The 13,257-nt window shown below is 40.9% G+C and overlaps 1 protein-coding gene across 3 annotated transcripts in view; it reads right to left on the minus strand.

Annotated features, from left to right (window-relative positions):
• The window catches only part of LOC143297479 (transducin-like enhancer protein 4), a 52,566-nt gene extending 42,084 nt beyond the window's left edge, over positions 1 to 10,482 (minus strand). For all 3 annotated transcript variants that reach the window (XM_076609876.1, XM_076609877.1, XM_076609875.1), the window contains exons 1-3: positions 10,033 to 10,482; positions 8,005 to 8,108; positions 351 to 414 (exon numbers count right to left, since the gene is read on the minus strand). In XM_076609876.1, the coding sequence (XP_076465991.1) occupies positions 351 to 414; positions 8,005 to 8,108; positions 10,033 to 10,053 (189 nt within the window). In that variant the 5' untranslated portion in view covers positions 10,054 to 10,482. The remainder of the gene's footprint in view (positions 1 to 350; positions 415 to 8,004; positions 8,109 to 10,032) is intronic.
• Positions 10,483 to 13,257: the final 2,775 nt, after the last annotated feature.

Consider the following 13,257-nt stretch of genomic DNA (forward strand, 5'->3'; position numbering starts at 1 on the left):
AAGAAAAAACGCATACATGTACAATCATAAATTAGTGAACTCTTTCTCATATAAAGTGAACATACTCTGATACTGGCAGTGGCACTTAGTGTAAGCTGTAACAAAACAGATGGGGGGGGGGGGGGGGGGGGGAACATATTGAAGCATTCTGCAAGCTTACTTTACCGATAAGTTCTGTGGATAAGTAACACTACTTATTTTGAAATGGGATATAATACACACAATACATATATATGTATATACATATATATATATATGTTAATGTAGGTATACAATAATACATGCACACAAAGAGATTAATTAGCTGTTTTTCATTTTATGGGTGAAACAAACAGCTACTTAGTACTCACCATAACATAATGCCTCTGTGCTTCCGTCTTTTCTTGGGCTAACTTCTCACACTCCATCTTCAAACTGGAAGCAGACAACCCTCAAAATGGCAACTTTGTAACACATTTCAATCATCATCCATGAGATATTGTCAGTCAGCACACTCATTCAACTCCACAGAATCAGCTTACCCAGTGTGTTATCTTTGTATATAATATATACCTAGATCTCTACTGACAGTGGCCTCCTTTTCTATTCCTGCAATATAATGTGGATGGCTGTGTGCATCCAGGGTACGTCTTCATTCACACTGGAGGACCTAGTACTCCAACAAGAGACGGACCCTGCTTCGTTCACTCACTCGTCATCCCGACAAGAGTCAAAAGCGTTACATTACTACTACTCTTGCCACCACCAAAACTAATCATAACACATTCTGGCTGAAAGACTGATGATCAACTACACTTGATGCACTGAGCTGCACAAACTGTGAAGCCCCTCCTTGTGACTTTACACATACTGAAGTAGTATACATTCACAGTCTGGAGCATTCACTCAGCACACACATGTATGCTATAAAATGATACATTATGCAGAACCTTCAAGTTTGTGTTTGTGTCACACTATCACAGTATCAATGGATCATTCTTATTGTATGTTTGCTATAAAAAAAAAAATATAAAAAAAACAAAACAATAAAATTCAGTAGCAGCTGTGTAGAAATACAATACTGCTTTTTTAACACAACCAATGGAATGAAAACAATGCATGATACTTTGATAGCACTGATGCTGACACACAAAGCCATGCTAACATGCATGCACATGTGATGTGTGCATATATATATATATATAACATGTACATTTTCATGTCAGTCCTCTTTCATACTTGTACTTTGAAATCAATGATTCAATCATGTGATATACTGGACACACGCACACGCGCGTGCGCACACGCACACGCACACACAAATACACAAGATGAAGGCCATGCAGGTACGACCACACAAGGCTGTGTCATGAAATACCCTACATCACATGCATTTAATCTGAAATCTGCTTTCACACACAAACACACACACACACACACACACACAGGGAGTTGTTATTCACTCTGCCTGGCATGCAACAAGGAGGGAAAAAAATCAACATTATCACAGTCTACCCCCCCCCCCCAACCCCCTCGCCCCCCCATATCCTTCCCCCATCCTATCAGCCTCAGCCCAGCCACAGAAGACAGGCAGGGGGATAAGGTGACAGCAATAAAGCCTGCAGCTATCCCCCCCTGTAATCAGACCAGGGAAAAACCAGAGCCCATCCATCTGTGTGGCACTGTGATAAAGGCGGTGATAGCACATACCCCAGGGCACACCCCAAACACAGGATAGGGGTTGGTGGGGTGGGGGTGGGGGGGTGGGGATGTGGACTGGGTAGACTGGCTGCACTCTGCTTCACAGCAGGTGAAGAAAAGCAAGCAATACTTCAAACATGTCTCAATTCTCAGATCTATCAATGAAGAGAGGCTGAATGTATGATATATATGTGTCTACATTAAAAACCTAGTGCTGCAGTTTGTAAGACTACAGCAGTAGAACAAGATGCTGGCACTTCACAGGAAAAAGGGACTTAATATAAAAAAAAACTATTAAAAAAAAATAAATTAAAAAAAAAAAATAAAAATAAAAAAAACCCAAACTGAAACAAGTGAAAGGACATTCTGTCGTTAGAATTTTGTCATGACTTGAATTTCAACATACATTTACATTTTACATATATTGCAAAGTATACATGCTATAGAGTATAGTATATCAGATTGAATATTATGACTTCAGTCTAATCAAAGCTTCGCCACATTCACACTGACTGAACTGAATGTATCAACCCTGCACTTGCACTTTTACATACATGGGCAAGTTGTTCTTTTTTAAGTGTGTGCATTGTGGTTATGCTTTCCAGAGTTTTTAAATAATTATTTTTTAACTCAGAGTACTCTTTGTCTTTACAAATTTTTTTCTTTTTATAAATCTAGACAGAAATGGGATCATTAAATGATTATTTTGGTAAAAAAATAAATAAATTAAAAAAGTCTTAATGTGTGGAACCATTGCTGATAGACCCAACATTCTGAAACCAATGCATGATGATAATCTATTAATCACATTGTGTTCGGTCTGTTTTCAATGTTCTTTTCAAAATTTCCAAACAAAAATCAAGTAGACGGTAGTTAACTGACCAAAGCAGTCTAACTCATGAGAATGTGATACTGATAGCTCACTCTTACAACTGGGCAAAATATATTCACATTTTTGCTCCCCCCCCAGCCCCCCTCCCTCCTCTCTCCCCCTCCTGAATTCATATTATTCAATATTACACAAATCAATTAATGCCCAGATCCTGAAGATGTTCAAGCTAGTTTACTGCATTAGCAAAAACCACACCCATTCTCCATTTTGCATCTGTTTCTGTTTGCAAGAGGTGACAGTCATTCACCCAGTTACGAGTTAATCAGCTTAGTGTCCAAATGATTAGTGAAAATATTATATATAATATATATATATATATATATATATATATATATATATATATATATATTTTAGTCTGTGTGTCAAAATTCACAAAGTAAACAGCTTCAGAAAACATAATCCACTTCTTCCACATACGTACATGTATATAAATGGCTGAAAGGTTTTGATGAAAATTGGAATCCCCTTCTTCTGTCCTAATTATAAGCAAGAGAAATCACACCTTCAGGGCTACTTTTGATGTCTGTATGCAACTAACATGGTGCAAGCTATCATACAGTGTACTGTTATTGAGGTTTCAACTTTTCTTAGTAAGTTATCAATATATATCAGCACCTGAACATTACTCCTTAAAACTGTGTCTGACAGCGTTCCATCTATTATGAGATAAGGTGTGGTACTCAGACATCAATTCACCTACTGAGATCAAGATAAATTTATCACACAATGACAGGTCTATCTTTAGAATGACCTGAATCTAACTGTATCGACAAGAAAGCCTGCGCCTCTTCTCCAAACCACCTCCTTTCTCCACTCCTGTCAACTTTTTCTTCTTCTCTCTTTGCAGCACAAGAAAGGCTGACAGAGATTCCTCCCCCACCTCCCCACCCCCCTAAATAATGTAGTTCTACTTCTAGCCAAAACCTTTTTTGATTGATATGTCTGGGTTTGCCTCTTTTGTTTTGACTCAGACAAGAATGTCATCTAATTTTGTATTGCAAATCTCTCAACTATGCAATGTCTAAAATAACTCATATATCTAGTTATTATGACATGAAGGTCTTCAGTCTAAATCTGCAAACATTTCAATTTCCCCAAATAGGCCACTTAAAAAAAAAAAATTATAAAAGTTGTTACATATATGTTCTTCTGTTTGAGAAGTATATATACAAGAAGATGCCTATGTTAGAATATAATGTGTGTGTGTGTGTGTGTGTGTGTGTGTGTGTGTACAATGCGAGTGTGAGTGTGGTACCACATCCAAAAGGGCAGAGTTTGATGAGTGTATGAGAGAGGGAGGAAGAGAGACTTTGAGAGAGTGCATGCATACATGTGTGGATGCATACATTATTTATACTAGTGTAAGTTGGGGGAATAGTCATTCATTCATTGCCAGTTTCTGTTTGGAGGCAGGAAGTTGGTCGTAGTGGGGATGGAAAACAGGTGGCATAGCACGATGCCCAAACAAACAAAAAAGCCCCACACACTTCACATTATAAGTTAACGTAATCATCATCATCATCATTAGTCCCTCAACTTGGGGAGTCGTCGGAGATGGAGCTTGGGGGGAATATGAAGATTGAAGAGATAAGATAACTGATTACCCCTTCCATGCTGTGAACTTTTAAACTACCAACAAAATATGTATACATACATTAATCAATATATATAATATTATCATACAGCCTCATCTCTTCCATTCCACCTTCCACATTCTCCATCATGAATTTACTGAGTCATCAACGCACAGCTCATCATCATCAGATGATGATCTACCTGGGTAAGAGAAGTCACCCCAATGAAACACTGATCTATTCTGTATTCATAATTTATTTGAATTAAAATATGCAAAATCTATTCTAATTCAGTCATAATTGTATGTGTGAATGGATAAATTAAATTTATGAAAACCAACTGGCTTTAAATTGTTAATGAGGTTAATCAATCAAAGATGTATGGGGAAAAAATTAACATGAATTTAAGCAGCTTTTTTTCTCTTTTTTCTCTTTTAAATCAAGCTTTGCCTTATCACAGCCAATAATCTGGTGTGCGTGCTTGCATAATGCTTTACTTTGAGTGATCAGGTTTTGGTTTTTGTTTTTTTGTTTTTTTAAGTACACTTGTACTTGTCTAGATACCATACCAAACTGTCAACATACCTGAACCCTTTTTTTTCCCACATGATCACAAAATGAAGTGGATTCTACAATAATTAAAAAAAAATATAAGAAAAAAAAGTATGGTACCAATATCTAGCTGATGACAAAACTTCAGCCAAAAACAGTACATTTCAAGAAAGGGGGAAGGTGGACCTATTATAATACTCTCACTCTCCCACTGTGCGACCCCCCCAAAGGCCTTAATGGTATATATTGTCTTGAGTATTGAGCCCCACCCCACCCCATACCCTTCACACTACACTGTTGACACAGACCACACAGAAGACACAAATCTTTCACTGTCCAAGCACACACACACACACACACACACACACACACACACACCTGGAAGGTTCTTTTCTGAGGGCTGAGGCAATCCTGAAGACAATCTTCAACAATCTCTGAGGCTCTATCTCCACCAAAGCAAACAATCCTCAGGGCACTAATGCCATCCTGGAGAGGGTGTGTAAACACCCCTCTCCCTCTCCTGATCCCTCCTCTCTTTCCTCCCCCCCCCTCACCCCCCCCCCCCCCCCACCCCCCTTCCCACCAACATGGAGAGGGATCCATTAGTCACTTGAGCCTCAGTCAGCCATGAAGGGACCCCAGCTAACTGCTCAACCATGGCATAGGACAGGCATAGGTTCACCACTCACCCCTCCACCCCCCCCTACCTCCAACCCTTCTCCCACTAATCCAATTCACCCCCTCTGCTTCACTCCTTCCCCTCCTCCACGCCCCCCCCCTCCCCGCACCCACCTCATCCCTCCACCTTATTCCTTTGCTTCCTGAGCCTGATTAAGCCAAGCCAGTCACTCAAGCGTTGAGCGTTAATAACGTTTTTAATCCCCCAAAACAGCAGCCAAGCGAGGTAGTTTTAATCGAGAAGGGTGGGTGGGTGTGTGGAGGTGGGTTCCAGCCCCCACTCGTTTTCCTCACTACTTCTGTGGAGCTGTAAGAAAAACTTGCCAAGGAGACTTGGACAGAACCACCAAGTGCTAAATCTGCCCCTGCCACAGTGCCAGGTATATAAGTATGTATTTTAGTCTGCCATGTTTTTTTTCCGTTCCCCCCCCCCCTCCTGTAATATGTAAAACTCACAAGTGTATCCATACATCCCAAATCTACCCTCATGGAGTCTCTCTCTCTCTCTCTCTCTCCTCTCTCTCTCAGAGAAAGTGAGCACTCGAAACATGTGCATGCACAAATTCTTTACAATAAAGTTAATTATATCGATAGATAAATTATAAGAAAAAAACAACACAAAATAAAAAGACAACTTGCAGAACATGAATCATTTGCTTTTAAAATTCTTTTTAAACAGAGCACTATTCTGCTGCACAATACATACATGTAAAATAAGCAATTCATTTCATATAATTTATAACTTCCAACCAATTGGAAAAAAAAAATATTTAAAGTTCTGCAAGTAATTCACACCCCCTGTCATTCTTGACTGAAATGAAATCATGGGCATTTGCTGATGAAAGTTCCAAACTCTGTTGGTCTGTGTTGTGTTTCAAGACATGGCCAGAACAAAAACAAAACATGTATGCCCCAGGGGGCCAAATCTGGCCCAGTGGCTAGAGGGTGACGGTGGTGGGTGGGGAAGGAAGAGGTCCAGACCACACCTCAGCCTAAACAGGGGCTCTCCTGTTTGCCCTGGCCCTCAGGGCTCCCTGGTGAGTGGGTGGCCAGTGCTAGGCCAATAGGTGGAACAGCCCAGGATGAAAAATGTCTGGCATTAAAGCCAGACTGAAAAGGGAATGGGATTACATGCAATCATGTTGTGCTGGTAATGAGGGGTAGTGGAGGGGAGGGGGCAGAAGCCAGGGTGGAGGAAGAGAAGGAAGAAAAAAAAAAGAGAAGATCACCACTCTGGCAATGATGATGACTCTTGTGTTCAAATGACTTGGTCCAAGATTCCCGAAGAGGGAAGAGACAGAAAATGACAAAACACTAAAAGATTTGAAGATAGCAAGCAAACTGTGCAGGAAAAGGTGGTGGGGGGCAGGGAGGGGACAAACTTGAGACTCTGCCTGATCTCCCACTACCTGAGACAAAGCAGTGGAAAGGTAAGGAATGCCAGCAGCCAAAACAAGGTAACCAGCCTGCAGGTATAACATTGACACAAGCACTTTGGCCTTGGTGCTCCGCTTCACAAGGCTTGGGACTAGTCTTGTTTTGTTCGTCCAGTGGTTTTAGTCAGCTTCAAAGCTTACCCCCCACCCCCCTGCCTCCTCCCCCAACCCTCTATCCCCACCCCCCTCTCCTTTCACCAACTGTAATCAACACAAGAACAGCAGTTGGACATGTACTGGTAAGCAATGCCAAATTCAATAAATTTCAAAATGTTCAATTTCATAAAATAAACACAGGACTTCACACAAGTATATTTAAGAGAGAATTTATCATCAGGCAGTAATGTGTAATTAGTTCAAACACATCAAATGTTACATATATAAAGTGGTAACACATTTATATGTTGGGCTTTGTTACTTGTTCAGTAGTTGATGATGGCACACAAATTTATAAAATTTAACTGAATATTCTGCATTCTCCTTTTCCTCTCCACCTCCTTCCCTTTATTATATCTTCTTCTTCATGACCTCTCCCCTTGTTTACATGACTGATGCCAATTAGTGCACAATCATTTTGCGTTTCAATAATTCACCTAAAATCACATTTATTACTTGTGTCAATAACCTGATAGCCTGCAAATGGGTACATGCACAATGTCCACATCTATGGGCTTTCAGTGTTTTAGGAGCACTCTTTTCCAATTCAATATAAAAACTTTAAGAAAACTGAGAAAGTGGCATCAACAAGAACCGAAGCCAGATTTGTGTTTTTTTGTTGTTGTTTTTTTTTGTTTTTGTTTTTTTTCAAATCTTGAAATGATATAATAAATATCATCGGACTAGTCTAGTGGCTACAGAAGGCCCAAATCATAGACCAGTTACAGACTTCATCTGCGCAAGACGAAAGAGTGAGACTGCCATTCTCGAATCGGCCTGACAACTCACAACCAATGTTGCGCCAGAAACATCACCAAGAGCACAACTCCATAGTCTCCTGAGACTGACGGATGCCAACCAGCAAACAGAGTACTATTTTAACCCAGTCTGCTAGAGAGATCCTAATTCAGCAAGTAAAAGGAATACCATAGCAACATACACAGAAAAGTATAAAACAGAGAAAACACAAAAAGGAGCAGCTAAGCATTCAGAACAGTGGTTGGGGGGCAGGGGAGGCGGGCGGGGGGAGGCTCACCTGTGATACTGGGCCTGCAGGAAGCTGAACTCCTCCTTGATGCGGTCACATGACTCGGCCACAGTGAACTTGAAGGGCTGTCCTGGCTGAGGTGGGGGTGGGCCCTGTCACACAGGGGAGGAACCGTCATCAATGTGACATTAAACTCCATCCTCAGGTTTTCCTGAACCAACACTTGTTCATTTTATAATAATTATGTATTCACTTAAACTCGATCTCAGTTTCATGTCGGTTAATCCATTGCTTTCAGCATCCACCCACATGATCACTACAAGGTTACTAATGTAATCCAAAAATTTATAACAATCTGTTTTTGTTTTTGCTTTTTTTTTTTTTTTTGGTTGTTTATTTGTTTGCTGCTTGTTTTTTGGGCGGGTTGTTTTTAGAGGGGTGGGGAGGTGTCTGATAATGAGATACATTGCAGGATGGGTGGGACATGGGGCTGGGGGAAGTGGCAGGGGGAGTTTATGCAATCTTAGTTTCACAACTTTCCACTTTGTGATACTGGATAAAAAAATGGGTGGTGGTGGAACAGAATTCAAAAGGGGGGCTGATGATGAATTGGTGTGGGTGTGTGAACATGTATGTGTGTGTGCAAGCACAATGTGCAGTAAGAGTTTAAAAATAATGAATTAATAAAATAAATTGTTGACAAAACATGCAGGAAGTAGTACGGAACATGATCAATAACATGAGATGGTGGGAAGGGGGCGGGGTGGGGGGTGGGGGGTGGGGGGATCCCTAACTGGATAAATAATATGATTGTGGGAAGGGGGTGGTAGGGGTGGGGGGGATCCCTAACTGCAAACAATAATGACAAATGTTCAGCAAAATCTGCAATATCAGGCAATATCTTGATATTGTCAAAATGTATTATGTGATTGCTAGAATTATACTCACCACAAAAGTGTTCAATGTAATGTCGTTGCTGAATCTAACAATAAAGCATTCAGCTGCATCATGTACTTTATTGCCTTAATTTCTCTACTCTGTGTTAGTGTGTGTGTGTGTGTGTATAAAAATGTGTGAATAAAAATACATGTGAGTGAGAGAGAGAGAGAGAGAGAGAGAGAGTGTGTGTGTGTGTGTGTGTGTGTGTGTGTGTGTGTGTGTGTGTGAGTGAGTGAGTGAGTGAGTGAGTGAGAGAGTGAGTGAGTGTGTGTGTGTGTGTGTGTGGTGTAAGAGTGCCTGCGGTGTTAGAGTGAGAGAGTGAGTGAGTGAGTGTGTGTGTGTGTGTGTGTCTGTGAGAGACAGAGCGTGTGTGTGCGTGTGTGTGAGCGCACCTCACTCGTGTCACCGAGCCAGTCTGCGCGAAACTGCGCGCGCGGGAGAAGGTGAGTGGAAATGGGGGTGGTGAACACTTTCCGTGCACGATCTTGTCTATCCCCCCTCCTTCCCGTTCTTTCTCTCTCTTACTTTATGTTCTTTATTGCTTTTTATCTTCTTTTTTTTTCATGAAAACACACACACAACAACATGGACGTGGATTTGAACAAGACTGACAGTAGTGAGGTTTGGGGAAAGAAACCGAGCTCTTGATCTGCACGCTCCTTATTTCTTGTCTATTACCTCCCTTTCTTCCTTCCCTTGAAGCGGCCACCCTTGCTGTATTATGGCGGCTACACCAGCGAGTGCGAGACTCGGGCCCGAAGCTCGTGCTCTTTTTCCCCCCTTCACAACCCGTCATTTCAAACCACCTACGACATCCTACACCACAAATGCACAGTAATATGCCCTTAACATATCCCAGCGGTTTCGCGAGGGTAAGAAGGAACCTTGCTTTTCGAAACCGATCGTTCTTTCATGACAGTCAAACAAAGAAGCGAGGACTCCGGACTGACGAAGCCGACTCAACGCAAGGAGAAAAAAAAGGCAGACCGCTGTTAGTGTTAGGCCCACAAAAAGTATACTTCTCGAAGCTTTATGGCCTCTGTTTCGTGTTTGTTCAAGCATGAATTTGCTTCGAAGTGAAACAGCGGAGACAAAATACAAACAAAATGAATAATTATTTGACTATATAGTACTCACCGGGTGTCTGTTCGGATACATGATGTCGAAGGTAAACTGATACAATCCAACCACAAATGTAGAATCCTTCGAGTCCTGAGCAAGTTTTACACAAAAATGCCGAAAACTGACCACAATATTCTTCAACACACAGCTTTCGAGCGCACAAGTAAAAAGCGGCTCCGAGCCGCAGCCATCATGGAAGATGTCGGGGTCAAGTTGGTGTGAGTGGGCTGGAGAGAGTGAGGGAGGTTTAGGCTACTGAAAACCCAGACAGCAATTTTTCGTCTCAAACTCTCTTGGAACCACGACTGCTAATCTAGGCTACGAATCCGAAGAAAGCAACTCAAACTGGTAGCTTCACTTTCGTTCAAACTACGACAACATAAGCCTGTATGAACAGAACTTGAGAGAGGAAAAAAATCCGTGTGAACAGCTTGCTTGGAACCACACACTTGCATACAATCTAGCCCGCCGTATTAGCTGACGGTTACAATGGGAAAGGGCAAACAGACCCGTCATCTAAGCCGCTGTTTCATTGGCTAAATCCCAGGCCTCGCTAGGCGGAGCTTTGCACGTGATCTCATTTTCTATGCACAAATACTGTCCAATCAGAACTGGTTTCACACCTAAAGGCGTTAGAAAACCGCGCCTGTCAGCTGTCCTTGTGCATAAACTGTGAATATATTATCTGTCACTCAAAACCACCTGAACGACGCCCAGTTCCTTCACAGTGTACTACCGACTGCGGGTAACGATTACTCTCGTTAATCCTCCCGCGGATACATTGCAGTTTTTGGTTTTGGTTTTTAATACATTATTGAGAAGGAAAAAACTTAACTCTCTGATATTCATCCTTTCTTCTGTCCATCCTCTCTTTCGCTTAACTTCTTTTTTTCCTCCTGTTTATTTTTCGTTTTTGTTTTTGTTTATATTTTCAATGTGAATTTCTTTTTTCAAATTCTCATCATTCCACTTTTAGCACATATTTAGATCACTCTTCTGCTTATCTTTTGTTGTTTTGTTTAAAAAAAAAGAGAAAAAAAAGATCTTTTAATTTTCCTTGTTCCACTAACTTTTAACATAATTATATTCAAAGCACTGTCGTGTTATTCGTTCCATCAAATTGATTCCAGTGACAGGCTGGACATGCTCTCTCTTTATTTCACACACACACACACACACACACACACACACACACACACACGTTTCTCTCTCTCTCTCTCTCTCTCTCTCTCTCTCTCTCTCTCACACACACACACACACACACACACACACACACACACGCACATTTATTCATCCGTATGTAATTGTTTGAGAGTAGGTAGCATGTTATTTTGGTCATTGGTGCCGTGTACAAAGAATAGTGTTTCAGATTTCTAAGAGCGCGTACGTTCCTTGGCAAAGAGTATGTCAGTCAGTTTCAGTCGTGCGACTTGTGTGTAATATGCAGTGACATGTGGTTAAGGTGAGTGAAAGGGAATTCTCCACGACGGAGATGATGCTGTGCTTTTTTTTTCTTTTGCTTTTTTTCTTTTCTTTTTTTTTTTTTTTTTTTTTTTTTTTTTTTTTTTTTTTTGTTAACATTGACAAATAAACTCTCTCTCTCTCTCTAACTCACCGCTTTGTCTTTGAGCATGATGGGCGCGTGCCGGGAGAAAAACAACAACAAATAAACAAACAATAAACAAAAACTTGCACAGCAAACCCGAACCGTGGCACTAAACACAGTGTGAACAAACCAACGAGACAAGCCCAACAAACCCCGATATGCGAAAAATGACTGAGAAACAAAAACCTTCAGCAAAAAAAGAACAATCATTTGTTAAAATCATTTGGAACGCTTCTGTTTAACTCTCTCCATACGAACGGCGAAAGAGACTACATTAACAGCGTTTCAGCCCAATTACCATCATCAAAATATTGCAAGCGGAAGGCTCTTATACTGAAGAGGTGAATGTTGACAAAGAATACCACAATTCTGACGACGGAAGCTAAAGGTTGGGTCATTCAGACACCCACTGGACATCCGAGGGGTCTGTGTAGAGGAGAAGAGAGGACTGGCCGTACTGAGTGAGTTAATGGGACAGGTAGATGGCTGCACTGATTAATATCTAGGCATATAAATGACAGTCACTGCAAGGAAACAATGACTGCAATGACTATCATTTACATATAATTGGAAAACGTGTATTTCAACGTACATGCATTTGTGTAACGATCACCAGCCGTCAAAAGTAACCAACGAAAAAAAATCACATTCCACAGCACGATATACGCTGTTCGCTTGTTGTTGCTTCGCTGACTTTACGGTGTACATGCATAACATGCTTGCTGAATAAAGATTTGTTTACACCAATATCTAGGCATAAAATATTTGATTGCTTTGTGTAGAAAAACAAAACCTTCTGGGGGCTGCGAGGGGTGGAAGGGGGAGGAGGAGCGGGTGTTGGCAAAAGAATAGACAAAGAAACATCGCAACAAAAAAGACATGCACCATTCAAGGGATGTTTAATGATTATTTGAACAAATATATGAACAACGACTTTATCTTTCTTTTTTTCTTTCCTTCTTCCATCCTTTTTTTTGTGTGTGTTAGCCTGCATTTGAAGTATTTTTATTATTCCAGGCAAAGAACACAATTCAAACTTTTCGACAGACTGAAGAAATAGTGGGGGGTTTTTTACACGTCCGTCCTGTCGTATTTAAATATCTGCATGCACATGTACAAAAACATGTGTTTCGTATCATATCTGTTCATTCATTTATTATTCTTTGTGTCTTGCTTTGCGAGGATGGTACGAGCACGCATGGAATGTGTTTTTAGTCTTGTTTGCGTAACAGGCCTACGCAGTGGCGCGCAATGATGAGCGACTGGTGAATAATGGACTGAAACACCACCACAACTTCTTGTGCTTTTCAACGTTGGTGTAATACAACTCCTTGTCGCGTTCTTCGTATCTATTTATCTATTCGTTCATTCTAGTCATCATTATATTCTTCCTCCTTTATTGGTCTTATATACCTACTTTCAGAGGACCAGCATATATGATAACCAATTATTCCCCCTTGGTGCGTGTGGCACTCACTCACTCACCCATACTATGTAGCAACAATATGAAATGCTAGAATGTGTATGGATTCTGAATGAATGGGTCACACACAGGAGCGATACGTTTTGTCCTTAGTTCAGTTGTTAAAAATCTGCGGGTGGTTGATGTCACTGTGACAGCAGAAATGTCTCTG

The sequence above is a fragment of the Babylonia areolata genome, chromosome 22, assembly GCF_041734735.1.
Source record: "Babylonia areolata isolate BAREFJ2019XMU chromosome 22, ASM4173473v1, whole genome shotgun sequence".
Taxonomy (NCBI): domain Eukaryota; kingdom Metazoa; phylum Mollusca; class Gastropoda; order Neogastropoda; family Buccinidae; genus Babylonia; species Babylonia areolata.